Source organism: Tenrec ecaudatus, chromosome 15, assembly GCF_050624435.1.
Source record: "Tenrec ecaudatus isolate mTenEca1 chromosome 15, mTenEca1.hap1, whole genome shotgun sequence".
Taxonomy (NCBI): Eukaryota; Metazoa; Chordata; class Mammalia; order Afrosoricida; family Tenrecidae; genus Tenrec; species Tenrec ecaudatus.
The window spans coordinates 52,899,485-52,924,652 of record NC_134544.1 but is presented as its reverse complement, the minus strand read 5'-3'; the positions used below and the strand labels follow the sequence as shown (position 1 = coordinate 52,924,652).

Below are 25,168 nucleotides of genomic sequence, written 5' to 3'. Positions count from 1 at the left end.
GAGTGAGCCAACATACACACACTAAGTTCTTGGCTGTGTCCTCCAGAGCGGTGCTGGTCTTTGGCTAGTTGTGTGGTAGCTCGTGACCTCCTTTCTTTGGATGTCTTTTTCCCCCTCACTTGTTCTTCACCATTGTAAAGGGAGTAGGATATCACTTTTTTAGTCTTTAAATCCTGAAATATTTCAAACATACCAAAAAGTACAGCCACTATCAACAAATGTAAGATCTTTATCAGCACTCAGAATCCATGAATGTGAACATGTGTCATGCTTGTGCAGAGTTTTTAGACATCAAATTGTGTGCCTGGGAAAATCCACTTAACCTCTTTTCCTCTTCAGAGCTCCCCATCATCCTCCAGTTGGGATGTTTTTCAAAGTCATATGTTATAAGGTTACTGCAGAGGTTTCTATCCAGGGAGCACAATGAGCTTTGTGCTCTGAAGATTACATATGTACATCCTTTATGAGTTTTCATTTTTGCCTGTTTTTAAAATGTTTGAAGTCTATTGATATTGATAAATCAAGTGTAATCATTGGAACTCTCCAGCAAGAAAATGTTTCATCATATCAACCTGTGATACATTTATCTATTGCCCTACCAATAGGTACTTCACTTCTATTTTCTTAGGATCCCTGTCAGTGCCTGAATGAACATCTTTGTACGTGTCTGACACACGTCAGAACATGAAGAATGGAGAGAGAGACTTTTCAGACTAAATGAGATAAGGATGCATTTATTGATAAGATGGGAAATATCAAAAAACGGACAAAAGGAAGATCATCCTGCACTCCTGCTGCCTGTGTTCAGGGCGTCCTCTCTGCAGAGGTTTCCCATAGTTGAGATTACACTGTACTCTTTCCTCTGCTTTTTCACTGAGAATGAGCCGGTTCCTGGCTTGGTCTGTTTGCTCAGTGCCAAGTTTCCAACTAGGTAGGTTTCTCATCTACTGTGGTATAATCATTTCATGTTTACAAATGAGAGATTTATAGGTGCCCTGCTTTCTCAAACACAGCAGAATAGCATTTCCTTAGTTATTACTTAAACAAAAAGATATGTTTACTTTTAGAATTGATCTAACATTCTCTTGTCAACATTTTACTATTTCCTGAAATTGCATTACTACTACAGTGGGCATACTTGTTTTTCTTCGTTTTATGTTTCCTATGGTAGATTCTTAGAAGCCGCTTTTTAAAATTATGCACACATGTGTATAGAAAGAACCTGGTGGCGCGGTGGTTAAGTGCTCTGCTGTTAACCAAAAGGACAAGAATTTGAGCCCACCAGCTGCTCCGTGGGAGAGAAATGCGGCAATCTGCTTCCATGAAGATCGCAGCTTTGGCCTCCCCAGGGGACAGTTCTATCTTGTTCTCTAGGAGGCTGGAAATCAGAATTGCGTTTACACTGTCTACAGATAGAGAGATGTGGGTAGAGATTTACAACTCTCCAAAAGGAGTGGACCAATTTTTGTTCCCCCCAGCCGCTACACGCATACTCAGAGTGACCCTGCAGAGGAGAGGAGGGGGGACCTGCACGCGCTTCCAAGACTGAAAACTGCACCGGGGAGAAGGCCTCATCTTTCCTCTGAGGACACCTGGTGGTTTTGAACTGCTGCCCTTGTGATTAGCAGCTCAACGCCTAATCCTCTCTGCCATCGGGGGCTTGGAAGCCGCTCCATGGCAGAGAGTGACACTGTAAAGGCTATGGTGTGTACAAACATACACACTCATACTGTGTTTGGCGTGAAAGTTTACATACCAAATTACTTTTATACTTAATAATCCACAGATACTGCTTTATGCCATTGATGGTCATCCCCGCAGCACTCTCCGTGTCTACTCTGGGATTCCCACTTCCGTCCATCTGATTCCTCTTCCGCCTCCTGGCTGCTCTCATCATTGCTTTGGGGCAGTTGCTCATTTTTCATCTCTTACTGCGGCATTCTCCCCAGGGGTTCCTTCTTTTTTAGGTCAGTCTATTGGACAAACTGCTGCTTTGAGATTTTGCTCTTCTTCATTCTCCTTTGCTGCTGATGGAGAGAGACCAATAAGTAGACCTTAGATGGCCCCTTGGAAGCTTTGGACACCTCACTTGGTGCTCACCAAACACGGATGGGGGCACTAGCTTTACGAACTATGTTGTTCCAGTTGACCGAGATGCCCCCTAAGACTGTGGGCCTCAGGTCCTGGGTATGTTAATGCCTGTGTACCAAGTCAATTGCCAACTAAGCTCCTTGTGTTGGACAGGGTTCTCTAGAGAGACAAACCAGATTGCTAGTAATTATATATAAATACATTTATAAAGATAGACATATAATTCAAGAAATAAACCATTAAATAATATACAGATAGATAATACAAGAAATTAACAGTTAAATTTTAAAGCAGTGAGACACTAGCAGTCCTTCAAGTTTTGAGAGCTGCCAGGTACCAGTTCCCTTCTGTAGAGAGAGCTGGGCTATATATACCCAGGCAGCAAACTGCAGGGCAGGTCCCCAACTGTCATCAACTGTCAGTCCCCGGCTCCAGAGATGAACATTCCAATCGTGTGGGCTTAAAGGGACCTCAACTTACAGCGACACAGTCCACAGGCTAGGCATCCCATAGGTAGTGTACCCCTTTAAACTGAGGCACAGAACAAGCAAGCCATTTATCCCTCTGCCCTTCAGTTAATCCTACTTGTGTTTATCGGCCAGGCTGGCACAATAAACTATAGCACTCCTGTAGGAAAAATGTCATGTATTTTCTGTCTGCTTCAAGTAATTTTTAAACTTTCCGTTCACATAACTTAATGGATGTTTGCTAGTGACATATTTAGCTAGTCCCGAATGCCAGTGGAGATTGAACTTTAGCACGACTTTCCACTACCCTGCCGACGACCTTACTTTAATGAAGTCCACACTTATCAGAATACTTCAGTCCGCATTCCTTAACCTCAGAATTCTTCTTGAGGAATTGATGGGTGGTTTTTTTGGTTGCAGATGTCGCTTTTGTAAAAAGTCAGCAAAGCCGAAGACTCGTGATGAGACGGCTTGATCAAGTGGCTGCAGCAGCGGCGCCCACCCAGGGACCATTGTGAAGTGGCACAGGACAGACAGTGCTCAGTTCCCTTGTAGGGAGGTTCACCTGGAGATGACTCCACAGCACCTACTAAGAACATACACTTCTGTGCCTTCGGAATATTCTCAAAATCAGGGCATGCCTGTCCTTCTCAGACTATGACAGGGTATTTTTGGTCCTTCCCTCCTCTGCTCCCTTCTCCCTTTCCATTCTTTCCCTCCTTCTGTCCTTTCTTTCTAGCAGGGAGGCAAAGAATGTGCCGTCAGGAAAGCCCTCTGTGCTTTGAAAGCGAGAACAGAACCCCAACAGCAGAGCCATCAAACAAGCCTGTAACCCCCTCCCCGCAAAAGAAAGACAGAAAGAAAAACCCAAACTCAGTGCCGTTGAGTCGATGCCAACTCCAGGCACTCCAGAGTCGAACCACCCCTGTGAGACGCCAAACTCTTTATGGAGGCAGAGAGCCTGGTGTTTCTCCCAAAACCTTTACTTAGGGGGAAGCCTAATTAGAGACTTGACTAAAACTCAGGGTGGGGGGGGGAGCTTCTCCGTCTGTTGGAATCTGAAGGGCGCGTCTACCAGAGGCTAGGCTGGAGACAGGGCCCAGGGAAGACGATCACATGGGCCTGTGAAAGGAAGAGCCTTCACCAGAAAGAAGTAAGACGTGTGCATTTTTTGTGTCCTTTCTCCATTTTTAACGTAGTATTCCTGAATTCATCGCAGCCATCTTTAGTCTGATATTTCGTTTCAATAAAGATCGACAGCTTCAGAAACCTGTATGGGCCCCGTTGCGTCCAATTCCACTCGGTGGCGGTGGGTTTGGCTCGTTGGCTCTGTTTGAAGGCGAATAGAAAGGTGGTGCCTTGGGCAAGCGCTCGGCTGTGAACGGACAGAGCAGACTTGACCACCTGCTTGCATCAGGTTTTCAGGCCAGGAGACCTGGGGCGGGAGCAATTCTGCGCTGTCCTATAGCTTCTTTGGAAGAAGAAGGGCACAGAAGGGGGAACGATTCAAGAAATACCGCATGCACTCGTGTATAAGCCGGGTTTCAGCACATACTTAATGCAGTTTTTGTGGAAAAATTTGGTGCCTCGACTTATATTCAGGTCGGCTTATACTCGAGTACACACGGTACATTGGTAAAATGACCTTTTCAAACACGCCAGCAGCAGGATATCACTTGATACATTTTGATCACCCCCCAAAATGGCCAAATATTGCTCCTGTTTTCAATAGTACCTTCTTAGGCATACACACACATTTCCTTCATTTTATTTAAGCCAATTCTTTATTCTTAACTTTATTCAATGAGTGTTTTTATGGTGCTCACACAGTAGAACAGCTTTAAGCATGAAGAGAAATAGAAACAATTTCTTCCTATCACCTAGACCCCTGAAAGAGCTCAGTATCCAAGTGTTCCTTTCCTGGCTTCTTTATTCCCTTCAGCAGCGTTTGTCCCTCTGGCCACGCCCCCACTCAGCAAGTCTTCACTGAGAACATCGATGTCAGGCCCTGTGCTTGGCACCAGTGCTGAAGGTGATGGATGCGGAAGGAGGCAGGACCTTCTATTCTGGTGGGAAAGGCAGTGCTGTGTGTGAGCAGTGCCCTGTGGTGGACTGATGGCCCCCTGGAGGGTCCAGGAAGGGCTGTCTGGAGCCTGGGTCCTTCTGACAGATGCTTGGGGCATGAGCTAGCAAGGAAAGATGGCGGAAGGAGGCAGGTGATCGTAGGTGCTAAAATCCATTACCAGAAATCAGGCTGTTTCCCTCCCATCCTTTTTATCTCAAAGGAAATAAAATGAAAACAGTTTTTAGCTTCCTTGTTCTTGCTTCTAGACACACTTAATTTTTCTAGAGCCATTTTGTTGTCTACATTATCAGCTTACTAAATAATCGGTCAGATTAATTAACACAGTCTATTCAAACAGAAGGCATCATTTGGGATTCAAAAGACGGGGAATTTGGAACCAAACCATGGTTCCTGGTTTTTGCCTTCTCTCTCTCTTGGCAAGCCCAGGGCTGACGTGAAGGCAGGGCCTGGGATGGAGAGGTGAGATGAGGTTTGGAATTGGACCCTGGTTTACAAAAACCTGAACTCCAGAACAGCAGCCCCGTCAATGAACAAGTAGACTAGAAATGAATCTAACCATTGGGCATAGCAGTACCATAAGGAACCAAGTTTCCATCTGAAGGAGCATTGTGAGTTATGTATTTGGCTGTTAACCGCAAGGTCAGCAGTTCAAAACCACCAGCTGCTCCGAGGGAGAAAGATGAGGCTCTCTATGCCCATAAGGATTTACGTCCTCAGAAACTCACAGGGGGCAGTCCTACACTGTCCTATAGGGTCACCGAGTCAGAATCAACTCAATGGCAATGAGAAGGAGAGAGAAGCTGTAAAAATGAACCACTAAGGTGGTATAGTGGTTACTCATTGGGCTTCGAGCTTAAGGTCAGTAGTTCAAAACCACCAGCTGCTATTTGGAAGAAAGAAGGAGCTTTCTACTCCTGTAAAGAGTTACATTTTTTGAAACCTACAGGGGCAGTTCAACTCTGTCTTACGGGGTCACTGTGAATCAGCATCAACTTGATGGCAGTGAGTTTTGAGTTTGGAAGGCTCTTGCTTATTCTGTTCCTGTGTGGGGCAGAGATCCAGGGTCTCAACTTGCTCTCCAAAGCTCCTCCCACGTCCTGCTACAAGTGAATAGCTTTATTTCTTCCCCTGAGTCGTTTGTGGCTGCTTGGCACCAGAGTGGAGCTACACGGATGTCTTCCTGCTAGGTTGCGAGGCCACATGAGATGCAGTCAGTGGAATAAAAGTCAACAGTGGAAGCGCCAGTGGTGATGTGTGCAAATACGGCTCTGTACACAGGAGCTGCAGGACTCAGTCTGGTCACTGGCTTCCTTCTTGGCTGAGGGGTGCTATGGCCTAGTGGTGCCCAGAACATGGTGCCAATGTGCTGTGGGCTAACAAGTGTGGGCAGCCATCCAAGGAAAGTCTCTGGTGACCTTTACCTGGGTCTGAAGATGACTCTCCCCCAACAATTCTTAATCAAATACCAAAACACTAAATGGCTGTCATGGTAATTATTTTGAGAGACATGCTGTCCTTTAGCTATAAAGCTTCCCCTGAAGTTACCTAAAAGTTGCCCTTTGACTTGTGCTTAGGAAGTAAGAATAGTCTTCCTAGGAAATTCCCAACTGTTGTCCGGAGAGACCAGTCCCTGGGGAAGGACCCGTGCTTGGTAAGGGAGCAGGGCAGTGACACAGAGGAAGGCGCTCAACAAGATGGATGGCCACAGTGGCCCAAACATGCCAGTTGTGAGGGTGGCACAGGACCGGGCAGTGTTCATGCTCTTGTAAATATCTATGTAAACCAAGTTGGAACCAACTCCACACCACCTAACGATGACAGCATCATCTCTGATCCCCGGCTGCTCCAAGGGAAAAAGGCGAGGCTTTCTGCTCCCAGCAGAAAGATTTCCAGCTTCTGAAAACCCAAACGGTTCTGCTCTGCCAGGTAGGGTAGCTGCAAGTTTGGCAGCGTTTGCTTTGGGTTTTTGGATCTCTGCCCCTGACACCGTCTGCCCGCTGTGCTGTTGTAGATTGTGTGTTGCTGTGAAGCTAGAAACGCTGTTACATGTATTTCCAATGCCCTCAGTATCACCCAGGACATCCAGGTTGTAGTAGAGTCTCCAGATGAAGGCAGGTCAGAAAGAATGACCTAGCAATCTATTTTTCCAAAATCAACTAGCGCAAACTATGAGGCCCACAGCAGAGCATTGTTCTATGCAGTGCTGGAAGACGGGATGGGCCCCTAGGTTGGGAGACCGTGGAAATGCTTAGTGGCCTCTGTATCTAGTCGGATTGTCTGTTACTGCAGGAGTGATTATGTAACAGTAGTTACTTGTTTAAGGAACAGTATTTACTGCCTTTGTTGTCTTTACTCTCTTGCAACTTCCCGTGTTTTCTTTTGCCTCAATCCTACTGTGCTGACCTCCCCACTCTCCTAAGTTACATGGACTCTCTCCACGTGATTTTCCTTTCTCTTCGCTGCCATCTCGGCGAACCATCAAGAGTGCATCGTTCTGTGCCTACACCTCGTCTGATTTTCTGTAACTGTAGACTCGGGTCCTATCCATCCTTTCATGGTTGACTTATTTCACTTGGCACATACCCCCCAGGCTCCTCCACACCATGAGGTGTGTCACAGATGCCCTTTCTTCTTTAGCGCCATGTGGTGTTCCTGTGTGTGTCTGGGTTTTTTATACGTTCATCCACTGATGGTGCTTGTGGTGCTGTGGGTAGGCATTGGGCTGCTAGCCACCAGGTAAGAGGTCAGAACCACTGGTTCCTCTGTGGGAGAAAGATGAACCTGCTCCCATAAAGCTTATGCGGGGCTGCTGTGAGTCAGAATGGCCTCAAAGGCTGGTGCTTTGGGTGTGTTGGTTTTGCCATTGTGAATAGGACACACACCTAGTAGTGGGATGACTGGTCCATATGGTGTGTCAGTTTCACAAACTCTCCTGTCAACTTGAGCCAAGCAGTGGAATCCAGCCTGTCAGTCCGGTCATAGCCAATGAGGCCTCTGTGTGGCCATGCAGGACCTTCTCCTGAGGATTCTGGGAACTCCTGTCTTCCTCCCTGGAGGCGGGACACATACTGTCTCTACTACACATTCCTGTTGACAAACCACATGGAGACACACTGATGGAGCCAGAGCCCTGGAGATGGAGGAGCCACGTGGAGACCCCTGCCAGCACTGTGATGCTTCCATCGCCACTGGATCTACAAGACTTTCTACCCACTGGCCTGTAATCTATGTGCATTCAGCATCATTGCATGGCTGCGTGAGTCTAAAGAGGAAGTTATGGACTAGTACCAGACATACGGGCTAATATCAGACTTAGGAACTTGATCTGGACTGGGTTGGGATGTTTTCTTAATATACAATTACCCTTCATATAAAACCCTTTCTTATACAGATATGACTGTCTATGAATTTGTTTCTCTAGTCAACCTGGACTAGCACATAATGGTGTTCCCATTTCCAACATCTGAAAGATGCCCCATGCTCTCTTTTTACAGCAGGTGTACTTTGTGTCAGCCACACCAGCAGTGCCTGAGAGTCCCAGTCTCTACACTTTTGCCAGCATTTCTTTTTTTTCTGGCTTTTGTTTGTTTGTTTTTAACTTTGCTCTTCTTGCTGGGGTGAGATGATTCCGCAGTGTTGCTTTGATAGCCATGCGAGCTGACCATGTGAGGGACGGCACATGGGAGTATACCCATCAGGATATAGAGGTAGGCAGAAGATATTTCCACATATTTACCACAGATGCCTGTGGGTGTGGTAGAGTATACAGGAGGCAAAAGTTTGAAAACTTCTTAGCCATATCCAGACACCTTGAAGGACTGAATAGGACCACCGACTAAAGGAATAACTAGGTCAACTGGCATCACATAGGCCATAAAAAGAATGTTGTTAATCGGACTTTGGAGGTTAGTGACTGGGGTCTTAAGAGCTAGCGAGTGGCCCTCTAAGATGAAATTATTAGTCTTTCCCTGGCTGAAGTGAAGAAGAATGAAGAAAACAAGAGTCAAGCAAACCACAAAGACCAAAGCACCATGGAAGCCAAGCTTCCCCTACCCTGAGATGGGGAGAACGTAGATGGTGCCCGGCTACCACTTCCAGTTGCTTTGAAAGGGATCACAGGAGAAGGTCTTGGGCAGAGTGGAGCAAAAATGTGGGACAAAATTCAAAATCATGAAAAGCCCAAGCTTTTACTGGTCTGATAGAGGCTAGTAGAACTCCTTAGAATGTGACCTCTAGATACTCTTTAACTTGAACCCCATCCCTAACCCCAACCCCTAGCTCTGTTTTCAGTTGAACAACGGACAGGTCGACCAGGGGAACAAGAACTGTAGGGAGGAACCTACATGCGCAAAGGGCAGCACTAGCCCAGAAACAACGCAGAAGGCGGGAAGGGGCAGGAAAGGACACATGGGACCCAGGGAGGAAGTGGAAAGGGATCCGTTACAGTGAGGGGATCGCAACCAATGTTGCAGAACAAAAGGTGTATAAATTGCCTTTGCTCTGGAAACCTTCACGCGAGCCACATGAACAATTTCAAACACAAAACAAAACCACCAAATAATGGAAAGAACACGGTGGCCTTGCGCAGATCAACCACCGTGAAGACAGCCCAGAACCACGTCACCGTGAGTCAGAAGAAACGTGACAACAACTGCCACCCGCTTGTAACCTCTTCTGGTCATTGAATGTGTCATTGAATGCAGCTTCCGTCTATTCAGGTTGATGGCAATTCTACCGCTGATTGTTTTTCCTGACTCTGGGTAGGCATCTCCAGCAGTTGCAATGTCCTAGGAAGTGTGGATTTTGTTTGTTCATGATGGACATGTACTTGGGACTGATGGTTTGCCGGGCTCTGTCCTCAGTGGGCAGGGCAGCAGCCCGGAACAGAGCCTGGGTCCCTGCTCCCGTGGGGAGCTTTCGTCTATTTCAGTGCACAATAAATAACAAGACAAGCATCAAATAGTGGTAAGTGCTCTACAGAGAATTAAAATGTAGAGATGTCATAGAGAGGTTGGAAGTTGATTAATAAATCCTTCTGAAAAAGAACACTAGGGATGAAGGAAATAAAAAAGGACAAATAAGCCCTTTTCAGATTTTTTCCAAACATGGTGGAGATAGTTTATTTTGCCAGCCCGGCCAATAAACACAAGTGGGATTAATTGAAGGGCGGAGAGATAGATAAATGGATCGGTGAGCCTCGTCTTGTCTCTGGCTCTTTGATCATCGGACCAGCGTGTGGCTGCCTTGCTTGTTCTGTGCCTCAATTTAGAGGCTACACTGCCTGTGGGATGCCTAGCCTGTGGACTGTGTCACTGTAAGTTGAGGCCTCTTTAAGACCACACAATTGGAATGCACATCTCTTGAGCTGGTGACTGACTGTTGGTGACCTGGCTGACAGTTGGTGACCTGCCTTGCTGGTTGCTGCCTGTGCTGGGATAGCTTGAATCTCTCTACAGAGGACTACCTAGCGGCCCTCATGACTTGAAGGACTGCCAGTGTCTCACAACTCTCTCAGGGGAGTGAGTTGCACTGAGCCATTTGTACTGCTTTATAATTTAACTGTTCATTTCTTGTATTATCTATCTACCTATCTATAATTTAACAGTTCATTTCATATATTTATATAATTATTAGCAATCTGGTATTGTCTCTCTAGAGAACCCTGTCTAACACAATGGTATTAGTGGCAGACTCCATTTTGAGGGGAAAAGTATGGTGACAAAGGGTAATTGATAGTGACTTTGTGAATAAGATTAGTAATCGTGCCCTCATTTGTCATCACTGTGTATTAAAAATGGAGGCCTGGTGTAGTGGTTACACATCGGGCTGCTAATCTCAAGGTCAGCAGTTTGAAACCACCAGCCTCTCCTTGAGAGAGAGATTGGGCTTTTGCAGTCTCAGAATCCCCAGGAGCAGTTCTCCCCTGTCCTGTAGGGTCCACTGTGTGTTGATCGGCTCGACAGCAGTGAGTTAAGTTTTGGTTTTTGTATGAAGAGTTCTGTGCTTTCCAGCGGGTTACTCCCCAGCCGCCCAGGGGGAAGGCGCAGGCTGTGTAAAGACGTAGTGTTCTTGGTTCTTTTTTCATCTCCCGGGCTGGCTACGTAGGTGGTGGTCAGCAAGTATATTTTGAATGTCCAAAGAAAACCTTGATTTAGTAGAACTTTTCCTCCAGTCCTATTTAAACAGCAGGCCATGTCTGATTTACCTTCCTTTAACCCAAAGCAGGACTGTACCAGTTGTGTCTTACATAAGCGGTATTAAAATTAAATATCCTGGTTTTATTCAAGACATTTGTGGTGTCACTTTTTTTAAAAAGTACAATTAGCCTTGAGATAACTCTGCTGATGGAAACGGGGCACAATCTGGAAAACCACGCATTTCGTGATTTCTATTGTTTTTATCTGGGCTAATTCCTTAATAAGCCATCTAATCTTTGGCTTGGTTAGAGTTGATGTTTTTTAACTCTTCACTAAGCAGACTGCCCGCCCCCCCCCCCCCCCCCGTGCTGTGGGAAATCCATTTAACTGCGCATTTTCGGTGGCTCTCTCAGACACATGGAGACGTGGAGCATGCGCTCAGGACCTGGCCCTATTTAAAGGTAGCTTTTGCTCAGGCTTGCTGGAAGGAGGACACATAGTGAATATGCCAGGGCCGCTGGTATTGCTCCGAAGGTGATTAAAAACGGAAAACTCGATTGGTGCTCGCCTGTCTTATGAGGCCTCTTGGAATGCTGCAGGGAGCACTTGACGTGCTTTAGATGAAGCCTTGTGAATTGCTAACGGCTTGCAGCACAAGTCAGCTTTCCATCCCACAATTCATTCATACTTTATTTCATCGCGGTGACGGCCAGCCCCACAAGGTAACATCTCTTATCCCACTTCCCTCCAGTCGTTCTCGCTTTTATTCTTTATGCTGACGGAACCCTGTCCTTGGGAAATGCTGCACTTTGAGCTCACATGGGTGATTATTCTAAGAATACCTCCCTAGAGTTAGTGTTCCTCTTAGGGATGTGTCTACGGCTTGGCTGAAATGGAGCCATGGGGCTAAGTCTGGTTGCAGACCACTGACTAATGGCCATTGTCTCCATATGTGCACCAGTCTCTCTCAGCCCAGTAAGCCTGGTCTCTTTCGAGTTTGGTTCCACCGTTTTGTCCCACTCCGTTCCAAGATCTTCTGTGATCCCTTGCAGAGCGACCGGTAGGCAGGCACCTTCTGGTCCTTCTGCTCTCAGAGCAGCGGCGGCTGTAGTCCTCATGGTGCTGTTTGCTTTCTCCACTCATGGTTCCTCCAGACAGGGAGAGACTAATAACTGCCTCTTCGATGACCTCTCACAAGATTCTGAGGCCTCAGTCACTACTCAACAAAGTAGGGTGAAAAACAATCGTCTTTGTGGACTATTAGGCCAGGTGACTTGTCCATCTAGGCAGGGGTCCAAAGCCCCGTGATTCATTCCCTCAAGGTGTTTGGTTACAGCTAAGACGTTTTCAAAACTTTGCCTCTCATATGTTTGGTTATATTTGTCGCATAGGAAGGGAAACCCCCCCAAACCTGGAATTGCACTGGGCAGAGTGGGCCTTTCAAAGTATACATTTTTCCTGCTGGGGAGCATTGAGCAACTCACTCTGAGTTAGTGCACGCAGTGGCAGTACCTGGGAAGGTTCTCTCTGGTCACAGTGGTTTTTTCGTTAAAGCAGTCTCACTCGAACCTCGTCTTTTTCGAGTGATGGCCGATTTAAGAGAACAGTGTGCAGCTGTGGAATTTTGTTCCCCGCTTCGGGAAAATGCCGCAGAAACTCTTGTGATGTTGCTACAGCTTACAAGGACCGCACTCTGGAAAAACCTCAAGTGTACATTCTCATTTCAAAAGAGGTGAAATGTCGATTGATGACAGTCCTCATCGTGGACATCTGTCAGCTTTCCGTGCATTCAGTTTGTCCACCAGGTCAGACTGTTAATCAAGCTTTCTATTTAGAGGTTCTGAAAAGATTGCATAACAGTGTGTGACCGAAAAAAAAGGCCTGATTTGTGGCACATGGGGGACTGGTTTTGCCACCATGAAAATGCACCTGCTCATGCAGCCATCTCAGTGTGCCAATTTGTGGCCCAAACCAGCATGTCTCTCTCACCCTATGCACCTTAGCACTGTGCTCACCTGACCTCACTCCATGCAACTTCGCGTTGTTTCTGCGAATGAAGAGGGACATGAAAGGACAGCGATTTGACCATGTAAAGTGGTGAAGGAGAAATGAGGGAGGTGCTGTCTGCCATCCAAACAGATGAGTTTGAAATGCATCCCAGAATGGAATAGCAGATTTGACAAATGCGTTAAGTGTGATGGAGAGAACTTTGAAGGTGATACGGTGGTTTTGTTAAGAAAAATTTAAATTACATAGCTTTGAAAAAAAATTCTGGGTTTGTCTATAAGTACATAGCAACAGCCCCATAGGACAGGGTAGAACTGCTCCTGTGGCTTCCAAGCCGATAGCTCTTTCTCCCACAAAGCAGCTGGTGGTTTTGAACTGCTGACCTTGCAGTTATCAGACTAGCACACCAGCACTATGTCACCAGGGCTCATTGACTCGATGGTAGTGAGTTGGGTTTGGCTTATAAGTCCGTATGTTAGCAGTGTCTTCTGCCACATCTCTATATTCTGGTGGGTGCCTTCTCCTATGCCTTCCAACACCTGGTCAACTTAGCATGTCTATCAGAGCCATGAGCTAGCATCTCCGACAATAATAGCAAACTTCAAAAACCACAAGTGCTGTCAAAGATGTAGCGATCGGAACGCTCCTACACTGCTGGTGTAGTGGACAAAAAGTACAGCCACCGTGAGAAACATTATGGGCTTCCTTAACATCTTGGAAATAGAAATACCATCTGATCCAGCAACCCCACTGCCAGGTATGTATCTTCGCGAAATGTGCCACCTGTATTCATTGCGACATCACTTACACTCGCAAGAGGCTGATACAAGAGTAAAGTAAACCTTTTCCTTTTGAAAACTACTTATTTTTGTTTGTTTGAAAAGTACTCAATAATTCTTATGTGTCATGTGAAGAAAAAAGACAAATCTTTTTCTTTTTCTCAATCATCACCTGAGGGAAGAGGAAACTGTTTATCCCTCAGATACTTTGGTCTGGATTTCTTCCTCATATTTGAGGCATATTGCAGATAAATGTTTTTATTTACTTTTCATTTTCTTTTCTGCATATCATAGATAAGTGATTGTTGAGTGAATATTGCATTCCACAGAAAGTACTGAGAACAACACAACTGTTTTGTTAGCTATCAAGTTACAGGTAGAGTTAAGCCTGTCAAGCTCCTCAGTCAGCGAGTGATTGGAGTTTGTGTACCTTTGGCACCGCGAGCCCGACTTTCCTTTCTCTGTTACTGCTGCACCTCCCACCAGCATGGGCTTCCACGCAGCTGGCCACAATAGTTTCCCATTTCTGAATGGGGCCCAAAAGTCAGTGCCGGCCATTTGGAAAGCATAGTTCTTCGCTGAAGATTCAAATGAATCTTATCTGTCAAATGTTACTTCAGTGTACTCAGAGTTCTAGAACTCGAGATAGAAGACTTTGCAAAGTGAGCCCGGGGCCTGAGTGTTTAAGCAAAATGAGGCCACTTTGTGACTTAGAAGTGAAACATTTCCAGGCGCATCTATTTCGTAGTGGCTTCTTTGGATCCAGAGCTGTGAGTTTTGGAGCCTTCTTTAACTCGGTATAAATACTATTATTTATTTGGGTTTTTTTTTTTTTTTGTCAAGTGGGGATGGGGGAAGGTAGAGGAAGGTTTTCCTATTAAAAATGAAGAAGGTACAGCAGATACTCGAGTATAAGTCGAGGTTGTTTTTAGCACATTTTTAATGCAGTTTTTGTGTTAAATTGGGTGCCTTGGCTGATATTCGGGTCAGCTTATACTCAAGTATATACTGTAAATAAGATACTTAGTTCAAATGGTATGAAAATATGTAAGACATGGTTTTCTGTTTGAATGCACCCCCCCTTTCAAGTGATATAGTTAAAATCTTTTCCCCACGAACTATATGGATTATAGGAGACCTGGTGCTGAGTGGTTCCAGAATCCAGCTGCTCCCCAGGAGAAAGATGTGGCAGTCTGCTTCTGCAGAGGTGACAGCCATGGAAGCCCTCTGGGCTGGTACTATTCTGCCCTGTGGCATTGCCGGGCACTGGGATCACCTTACTATAAAGGGGTTACTATGGATTTGGGGTGGGGAGACTGTCACCGAAGCAGTTGTACTTGTTTGGGGAAAACAATCAGAGACTGTCTTGGTGAGTGACTGGATACAAGTGTCTCCCTTCTTCTTGGGGGCCAGTTCTTGCTTAGCCTTGTGCTAAAGAGACCCTGGGCCCAGCTGGACACAGGCGGGGCCATTCAGCCTCTGCTTGACACTAATGAACAGCCCAGGCCCCCACTGGGTCGTGTTGAATTGCCCCCATTATTCTCCTTGGTTCGCTGAATGATACATCTTGTATCAAAGCAAGGACTGAATCACGGAGAGTATTTCGAACAAGTGAATTGACTAACGTGACGCAAGTATGTCTCTAAAGGTGTCTCTGTGTGGGAGCATTTCTATGGTAACACTCTTAGAACAAAGATGATGACGAGAGCAGTTTGAGTCGTGACTGTTTATCCTCCACCCCCAGGACACACACGCACACACACATGTATACACATGTACACGCACACGTACTCACGTGCGCACACATGCACACGCACACACACGCACACATACACATGTACACACACGCACACTCGCGCACACACACATGCACACACACTACACACATGCACACACACACACTTCTCACTGCAACACAAAACCAAAAACCACCCTTGAGCTGATTGCCTCTGAGGAAACAGCATGGAGGCCCTGTCTGGTCTCCTTCAGCTACCCCATGGGGAAGGAGACTCCAACCCTACATCTGCACCATGCTGGTTCCCGTAAGGCCAAGGGCAGACACATCTCTACCCTCCACCCTTCCGTATCCTCTCGTGGCCCCAACCGTTTCTCCCACACAGAGTTGCCTTTAATAATCTCTTGCCTCCTCTGTTGCCTTTAATATTTTAGTGCAATGGTCACATCGAATTTACAGAAAATGCTCATAAATATAGGGTTTGCTAGGGAAGCTGATACACTCCGTCAGGCGTAGCTGTCCAGATAACATTGTGTGACAGAAGCCAGACCCCAAGGCATCTGTACCACATGATGCTACTTACACGGCATTCAAAGCCTTTAGGGTGAGCGAGGCCAGGACAGTGTTGGAAAGGGATGCTGACTGAGAAGGAGGACCAAAGTAGGATGCTGTCATGCTGGATCAAATGTTCTGTGATTTGATCTGAAAGGAAGTCAAGCTGATGCGTACATACATATGCCAAGCTTTACTTGATGTATGTTTTCCTAATGAACAATTAAAAACAAGGAAAATCCAATAAACTATCTGTGATCATGTCCATGAATGACTAGTCCAGTTTTAGGTGTTGCAATGATCCTCTGGCAGTGTGATAATGTGAAATGATGACAGATTAAAGTAATTGGTGGCCAGATGGTTCAAAGTAGGTGGAAGTGTCAATAAGAAAAAGTGGCCAAGAGTAGAGATTTACTGAAGCTAGGTGATTCACTGAACATAAAGACAGCATTCTTTGTCGGCCATTCCCTCACTAATTCCTATTTATTGAATTCCTGCTGTGCATAGCCCGTATGATGACAGAGAAAGGAGAGGAAGTAGCAGCCTAGAGGAAAAGACTGATATTTCAACAAGAGTGTAATGCAATAGGATAAACCCACTGAACACCTACTGCCGTCAAGTGGATTCCGACTCACAGTGAGCAGACAGCCTCATCTCTTGTCGGCGGGGCCCCTACAGAGTTCCCTGAGTTGAGAGAAGCTCGCTCCCATGTGGATACACTTTGTATGCCAACAGGCCTCCTGCCTATGAGCACTGCCCACCCAGCGGTAGATACTAGCAAAGACAAATGTCTGTTTGGGTGCAGAGGGCAGGAAAGAAAGAGTTTTCACACTAGAGCTCCTACTTGAGGTAGGCTGATGAGCGCTGGTTTGGGTATCACACACTGATTGACTTTGATATATATAAATTAGACCCAGAAGTGTATATATATATATATGTAACTTACATATATAAATGTAACATATATATGAAATAAAACATCATCTAATGTGCATAATGTATGTTTAAGTACCATATTAAGTGAGAGTAAAGAGCTATTTTACTCTGTTAGAGATTGAATAAGTATTAAATAGATGAGATAAAAATTGTAGCAGAAGCTTAACTTTCCCGATAAATTGAGTCCCTAATCTATCTCATCTTATCTCTATCTCTGTGTCATTCCTCTTTTTTCTCTCTCTCTCACATTCACACATACATACGCACACACACACTACACTCTGAGAAACAAAGATGTGCATTCCCCCTGACTCAGCAGGGACCCCACAGAGATGTTTGGACTGGCCTGCAGAAATATGCATACAAAGCTGCCCCATAGTATGTGGACGAGATGTGGGGGGGGGAGGGTGTACACACATTAGAGACTCACTGGCTATCTCTACCACACAGTCTCACACACCTAATACCCAGTCAGCGATTGACTGGCTAAATAAAGTGCTATGTCTTTTTTATATAGTGACCATGAATTCGTGGCACACCATCAAAATCAGGAAATCACTTGTTTTCATCCAAAGGCTTTTCCTTTTAGAACAACTTCCAGATCCCATCCCATCCTTCTGACCGCTTCCTTGGCATGCCGGCAGGTGGAGAGCTGCCTGGTGAGCAATTCCTGATCTCGGAGCAGTCCGTGTGTACCCTTGGCATTCTAGTGCAGGTTTGGTTGGGTGTGATAACGGGCTTGTCTGTGGGATTGCTCTGTGACTGTCTCAGAGAGGATGGCGACTGCCCAGGGGGCATCCTTAACATTCTCTGGGTGGAAGCCAGAGGTTGGGAGGCCTCACTGCTCTGTGAGACACTAAAATCAGGCTCATTTTATGTGCACATCCTTTGAGCAGCTCTCTCTTTTAAACCATGAACATTATTTTTCCTTCTTTGGCCACGTTCTTATGGGTGCCAGTGTTTCTGTGATCTTTGCAGTACCCCTCAGCCCTCTAACAGTGAGACTGGAGAGGCTTACTAAAGCAGTCCCGGGTCTTTGGGCCTTGCCTAGTGGTTCCAAGTCGCGCTGCTTCCTGTCAGTCAGAATTGAGTGGACAGCAGTAGGTGTGTTGCTTGGAAGAATGAAGGGGCATGTTGCATCGGGGCAGAGAAAGCGGTGAGCCCACTGTGTGTCTAATTTTTCTTCTTGCGGTAATTTAATCTGTCTGAAATCTCAGCTGTGTTCTTGGGGATCATTGCTGAGTCAGAGGGAATGTACATCTGTTTTTCTCTCGGAGCGTATGTGTGAGAGAGAAAAGATACACAAAACTTCTTTGCATTTGCGTTGCTTCATAGGTTTGACTTTGTGTGTGGAGAGAGAGAAAGGACAACGAGGGGATTAAGGACTCCGTTTATTGGGAAAGTGAAGGTCTAGTTGCTAAGGGTACATATTTCAAATGCATTTAAGATGAAAAATTATCATAAAATAATGTTATTTTTGTTTCTTTCACAGGAACCACAGCCCACTAATGAGCTTCGGAGCCAGCTTCGTCAGCTTTTTGGTATGTTGACCTGGGGAGAGGTATTGGCATGAAGGAAATAAATATGTAAAATATGTCTGTTAGTGGCCGCTGCTGAATCCACTGAAGTGTAATATTTTTGCCTATTGGTCAGTCTATGAGATAACTTCTCTTCCTAATTTAAGAAATGAAATGCTTAGGGGCGGTTTACACATTTTTCAGCCCCAATGCTCTCTGAAGCAAGAATGTAATTGAAAGACCTCTCCAAGAGTTAAAATACCATTCAGGATCGTTACTGGGGCCATCTGAGTTTGGGTACTAAAGGCGTGTTCGAAGGTTACGAGGCACATGCGGCTTGGAAGATGAGGTAGATTGGTAGAGAACCTTGTCAGTTAGCATCCTATTTTGAAAAGCGAATGTTTACAATGGGGGAGAGAGGAGGCCTTCCGCTCCTGTAGCCGTGTCCAGTCTCAGAAGCCTGCAGGGTCCTGTGAGTCAGCCTCAGCTCCAAGGCAGTGCGTTTGGCTTAGACATTTAGGACTTGAGGGGATTGGTTGCCGTTGGGCCTCAAAGCTCATTGTGCAACGTAGACAGTTGGATGCTTTCACTTTCAGAAGCTCTTGTCACTTCACACAAGCTGTCTGTCAGCACCTATTGATAAGCTAGTGCCTGTCAAGCTATGTAATAGCCAGCAGCAGCAGCAACAACAAAGCCAGAGGTGGAGACAGAGAGGAGGGAAAGGGAGAGAACCCGTAGACTGGAGATTTGGGAGAATGGAAGAAAATGGGCAGGAGGAGATCAAGCTGCTCTTTTCCTCCCGTCACCAGTTACGGTCTCCAGAGTTGGAGACCTAACGTGTGAGTCTAGATGGGCCCGGAGCGGTACGAACGGTTTGTACCTGGCTGCTCCCAGAAAGGTTGGCGCTTTGAATCCATCCAGTAACACCACAGAAGAAAGGCCTGTGGCCGCCTTCCATAAGATGACCAAAGTCATAGAAAACCCCGTGGAGCACACAGTTCTACTGAGACAAACTTGGGGTCGCCATGAGTCAGGATTGACTCAACGGTAACAGGCTCATTTGTAAGGGAATGTAATTCCTGGACTTAAGGACAATGGTACTTGGTGGGGATCATAAAATTGGTACCCACTTAACTACAAGGGCTTTCAGGAAGGCGTCATCAGTGGGTCTTGCTCTGAAGGAGATGGAGTGGGCCAGAGAGAGTCCTGGCCTTTCAAGTCAGGGTTGAGATGCCAGTAGCTTCAGGGATGGCTAGGAAGAAGGGGGTGATGGGGAGGCTTGGGCAGAGGTGGCACTGGTCTGGTTTGGCTGGAATGGAAAAGCAGTTCAGAGCCACGCTGCTCAGATGGCAGAGCGGGGCATGTGAGGGAAGTGGAGAGTCAGACACAAGTTCATCAGGTCCTTCTGCAAACGCGTCTCCTGCAACCGCTTAGCTCTGCTTCTGGGAAGCTTCGCTCTTCTGCTGCATAAAAGTAGCCGCTTTTGAGCAGACAGGAGATTGCACCTTCCTGGTCCATTGTGGCCTGAAAAAGCTGCCGGGAGCAGGTGCCTGGAAGCTAGCCATCAGTAGAATTTATAAAATGAATTCCTGCAGTTGCCGCTCCTGCAAAGACTGATGATATTCAGCGAACACCAGTCAGCTGCTGTTTCATTAGCATTTCTGTGCAGGACTCAATGGAGCCAGGGATACACGTGGGCAAAGCAGACCTTTAAACTGAGTGGAGCAATCTGAAAGGAGATAGGGTTTTCATTCCTGTGTTTAACCAACAACAAGGTAAAATAGTCATTGAAAGGACACTTTAGTACCATTTTTTTCTTTAGATTGTTGTCTCAAGGCATCTTCTTATTTTTCGCTGCAATTATACTTTAAGTGGCTTAGTGGGCTCCACACTGAGATGCTAACCACAAGGTCCACAGTTCGAACCCACAGCCACTCCTCAGGAGAAAGCTTCCTACTCCCATAAGAAGTTACAGTCTCTGAAACCCACAAGGGCATTTTTCTACCTTGCCCCGTAGGGTCGCTAAGAGTTGGAATTAACTCAAAAGCAGTGAGTTCTCGAGAGTTTTAACATGAATAGGGGGTGCTGTAACATGCTGATGATTTTACTTGCCACAAATAATCTCTTATGATTCACCGGCCCTCAGTCTGGAGTTTCACTGCAAGAAATTGTCCTATGTTCTCAGATATTTACGGATTCATTCATTCATTCTCCTTCCTTCATTTCCCCCCTTCTTTTCTTCGTCTCTCTTTCTCTTCCCCTCCTTTCCCTCCTGTCTGTTGCCCTTCCTCTTCCCTTAGAATGCCATGATGACGTTTGAGGAAGAGAAAATGCAAGTGGCCTGCGATGATTTAAAAACTACAGAGAAGCTGTGTGAAAGCGAAGAGGCCGGGGTCATAGAAACCATCAAGAATAAGATCAAGAAGAACGTAAGTCACAGGCCACGAAGCTGGGCCCCGTCGGCCTGCCTTGAAGCGTGGCTCCTTTCCTTGCTCCGCTTTAGGTAGAATGACGGGATGAAGCAGAAGGAAGGAGGCTCTGAATGTTTATTCTGACTTCCGATGATGTGCATTGCATCACGTTTCTGGAAACAGTGGAAGCCCTGTTGAGTCATTGGGGTTATTAAGTACATGTTCTCTTGGTACCAGAAAGTATTGCTACAAACAACGAAGTGGAGGCTCAGCAGATGGATGTTTGCGCAAGGTACCACAGTGGTAGTCAGTGCTGGGACTAGAGTTGGGGCGGGACCCCAGTATCCATAGAAGATAAAGCTGAAATCTAGAAAATGTGGCACCGGTCCCTCTGCCGGGTGTCTTGGCATATATTTTTAATTTAATCATTTTATTGGAGGCTCATACAACTCTTATCACAATCCATGCATACATCCATTGTGTTATGCGCATTGGTACATTTGTTACCCTCATCATTCTCAAAACATTGGCTTTCTACTTGAGCCCTTGGCATCAGCTCCTCATGTTTTTCCCGTCCCTCCCTATTCCCCCTTTCCCCATGAACCCTTGATAATTTATAAATTATTATTTTTCATATCTTGCACTGTCCGATGTCTCCCTTCACCCACTTTTCAGTTGTCCATCCCCCAGGGAGAAGGTTATATGTAGATCTTTGTTATTGGTTTCCCCTTTCCACCCCACACTCGTCTTGGCATGTTTTTAAAAGTCCCGTGACATGTCTGTTTACCTCTTCCATCATTGTGAAAGCTCTTTAGCCCATCGTGCTTAGTTTTGCGATGTATTAAGAATAGAAAACATTCTTTTGCACAGTGGGAGTCCTGGTGGGAGTGGCTCAGGCAAGAGGCTGCTAACCGCAAGGTCAGCTGTTCAAACTCACAAGCCGCCCCAGTAAAGACGGGCTGCTTCGAGACACGACCTCTACGCCCTGAATCACAGCGCTGTAGAGGACATCCCTGAACATGTGGTTCAGGGAGTGCGGCCGGTCTGACTCCCCCAGATTGGGGCAAACCAAGAGGGGAATACAACAGAGCAGCGATGGGAACAAAGCCACAAAGTTCTGGAAGAATCCCGAAAATGCACTTCTGACTTGGGGGCACCGCTTGGTACCTCATCTGAGCTGGTTGGGGGATAGTCACAAGGTCAGCAGTTCAACCTGGAACTATGTATATTTCTTGTTTTGTTTGTTTTTAAAGATAGACAAGACAAGCAATCTCAAGGAGACAGCAATGGGACCAACGGTTCCAGGGGGGCATGGGCAAGGGGGAGATAGGGGAGAGGAATGGTGAGTCAATATGCCAGGGAGAGGGGAATAACCAAGGGGTCTAAAATTGATGACAAGGATGGTTTAGAGTCCCTGGTGATGTTTGATTAATTTAGATGCAACTGAGAGGAATTACTGAGAGGCAAATGATGGGCAAACATGATATAGTGGGCAGGAGGAAAGAAAAATAGAGGAAAAACACAGAAGTAAAAATTATTCATGTGTATATACACTGATACTATAAGTAAATACAATAAGGAAGCAGATGGACTTTGGGCTTCTACTTAAGTTCTACCTTAGTACTAGAATGGTTTGTTCTAATAGTGTGTCAATGTATGATACTCACCTTCCCCACACAATCGCTGAAGACAAGGTGCAAAAGCAAATGTGAAGAAAGCTGATGGTGCCCAGGTATTAAAAGACATTTCACCTGGGGTCTTAAAAGCTTAAAGTCAGTCATCTAGCAGTGAAGTAACAAAGACCACGTGGTAAATGTATGCCAGCCTGTGTGATCATGAGTTGTTGAAGAGAATAGCTGTCAGAAGTTCCAAAACAAGCAATCACGTCGACATGAAGGAGCATAGGCAGTGTGGAGCCCCAAGGCCCACCTGTTAGACAATTGGACAGTCCTTCCCAGAAGGGTCATATCCAGGGCTCAGTAGCGCACTGATAAAGCACATAACTATCCTAAGTTTCCTCCTCCCACTTTTATGGCCTTTGTTGTACCTCTCTAATCTTGCTAGACCTGTGTATGTATATTGATACAAATAAGAGCTTTCGATGCAGCATATCCAAGATAGATAACCTCCTCAGAAACAGTAATGGAAGTAACGATCCCCTGAGGGTATGGGAAAAGAAGGGGGCTTTGGAAAGAGGGGGAACTGAAAGCAACAATGTCTGTATAACCCCACTTGCGGGGAACAAACATCAGAATTTTAGGTGAATGAATACATTGGAAAGTGTAAGTTATGCCAAAAGACTATAATAATATAGTTAAGGGTTCAGCAGGGTGGTAGGGTGGGGGAGGGAGAGGGTAAAAGGGAGCTGATATCACGGAGTTCAAGAATAAAATGTACTGAAAATGATGATGGCAGCAATTGTACACTTATGCTGGATCCAATGTACCTATGGGTTGTAAGTAAGAGCTCCTAATAAAATGTTAAAATATATAAATTTTAAAAAGTTGGCTGCCTGCTCTCTTAAAGATCCACCGTGTCAGAAACCCCAAGGAGCAGTTCAACTGCTTTACAGGGTCACTGTGAGTCAGGATTGACTTCATGGTAGCAGATATTGGTTTGGGTGTCACTGTGAGTCAGGATTGACTTTATGGTAGCAGGTACTGGGTTTGGGGGTCACTGTGAGTCAGGATTGACTTCATGGTAGCAGATATTGGTTTGGGGGTCACTGTGAGTCAGGATTGACTTTATGGTAGCAGGTACTGGGTTTGGGGGTCACTGTGAGTCAGGATTGACTTCATGGTAGCAGATAGTGGTTTGGGGGTCACTGTGAGTCAGGATTGACTTCATGGTAGCAGATAGTGGTTTGGGGTCACTGTGAGTCAGGATTGACTTCATGGGAGCAGGTACTGGGTTTGGGGTCACTGTGAGTCAGGATTGACTTCATGGGAGCAGATATTGGGTTTCAGGGTATTGCACAGTGGATTTTCTTTATTTTAAAAATACACACCTGGGGCGCATGCACCCGCACCCACACACACCCCAGCTCACTTTTCTACCAATTAACAGGCCTATAGGAGAACAAGGAGCGCTGGTGGTGCTGTCGGATAAGCTTTGGGCTGCTCACTGTGAGTTCAGCAGTTCAAACTCACCAGCGACTCAGGGGAGAAAGATGAGTCTGTCTGCTCCTATAGAGACTTAGAGTCTTCAGAACCCTGTGTAGTGTCTTGACTTGGTGGCAGTGGGTGGAGATAAGGAGACTAACAACACTGGGGTGTACACATTTCTTAGAAACATAAACCGTTGAGATCTAAAGAGCAGCATTTTCCCAAGAGCCGAGTTCAGAAGGTCAGAAGGGGTAAGAGGGAAAGGAGGAAGGGCACAGGGAGGTGCAGGTGGAAGTGCAAACCGTGATGGTACATTGTGGGGATTGTCATCAGTAGCGTGCAACAAAATGTGTATGAATTGTTGAATGAAAAACAGATTTGCTCTCAAAACCTTCATCCATTCACAATGAAAAGTTGGGGCTGGGGAGACAAGAGAACAAACTCAACAATTTTCATGGTAAGGAGAGGCTTTTATTAAGAAATTGGACATCCCCTTGCAGAAGGGCCATGGGGAGGTGACGAGCCAGTCAGGGTGCAGTGTAGCAATGATGAGCATACAGTTTTCCTCTGGTTCTTTCCTCCACTATCATGATCCCAATTCTACCTTACATATCCGGCTGGACCGGAGGATGTGCACTGGCAAGGATAGGAACTGGAAATACAGGGAATCCAGGACAGATAAACCCCTCAGGACCAGTGGTGATATGGGGGTGTGTGTGGAGGGAGGGTGTGGGAGAGAGGGGGAACAGATGACAAAGTCTACATATAACCTCCTCCCTGGAGGACGGACAGCGGAGAACTGGGTGAGGGAAACATCGAAGGGTGTAAGATATGATAAAATAATGATTATTTATAAATTATCAAGGGTTCAGGGCGAGAGAGGAGCGGGGAGGGAGGGGAAAATGAGCTGATACCAAGGGCTCAAGTAGAAAGCAAGTGTTTTGAGAATAATGTGCTGGACACAAATGATGAGTTACGGATTGTGGGAAGAGTTGTATGAGCCCCTAATAAAATGATTGAAAAAAAAAAAGAAATGGGATGATTTTTTTTGTTTGTTTGACTGTTTTTCCCAGAGAGGCCAATGCCTCAGCAGCTGTAATGCTTGTCTTTCAAGTTCAGTTTGTGATTTGCTCCAAGCTAATACTTAAAGCATCATCAATGCTGACTGTCCCATATCAGTTGCCTGCAGCAAGGGAATGCACCCCAATCTCAGTGATCCCTGAAGGTAGAAGGCTGCGGAAGTAATAAGCTATGGACTTGTGGACTGGTTTTGGTACTCGTAGTGGTTCCAGAATTGGATTAGTAAGGATTGACGTGACTTTCAAAGAGGTGAAACTCTGTATAAA

At 45.9% G+C, this 25,168-nt stretch overlaps 1 protein-coding gene across 3 annotated transcripts in view; it reads left to right on the top strand.

The window, feature by feature from the left end:
• Nucleotides 1-25,168, top strand: part of TTC39C (tetratricopeptide repeat domain 39C) — a 115,816-nt gene that overhangs the window by 29,676 nt on the left and 60,972 nt on the right. For 2 of the 3 annotated variants that reach the window (XM_075532575.1, XM_075532576.1), the window contains exons 2-3: nt 18,283-18,331; nt 20,608-20,736. In XM_075532575.1, the coding sequence (XP_075388690.1) occupies nt 18,283-18,331; nt 20,608-20,736 (178 nt within the window). Of the gene's footprint in view, nt 1-17,723; nt 17,947-18,282; nt 18,332-20,607; nt 20,737-25,168 lie in introns of those variants that run through there. The other variant, XM_075532574.1, reaches the window with a different exon arrangement.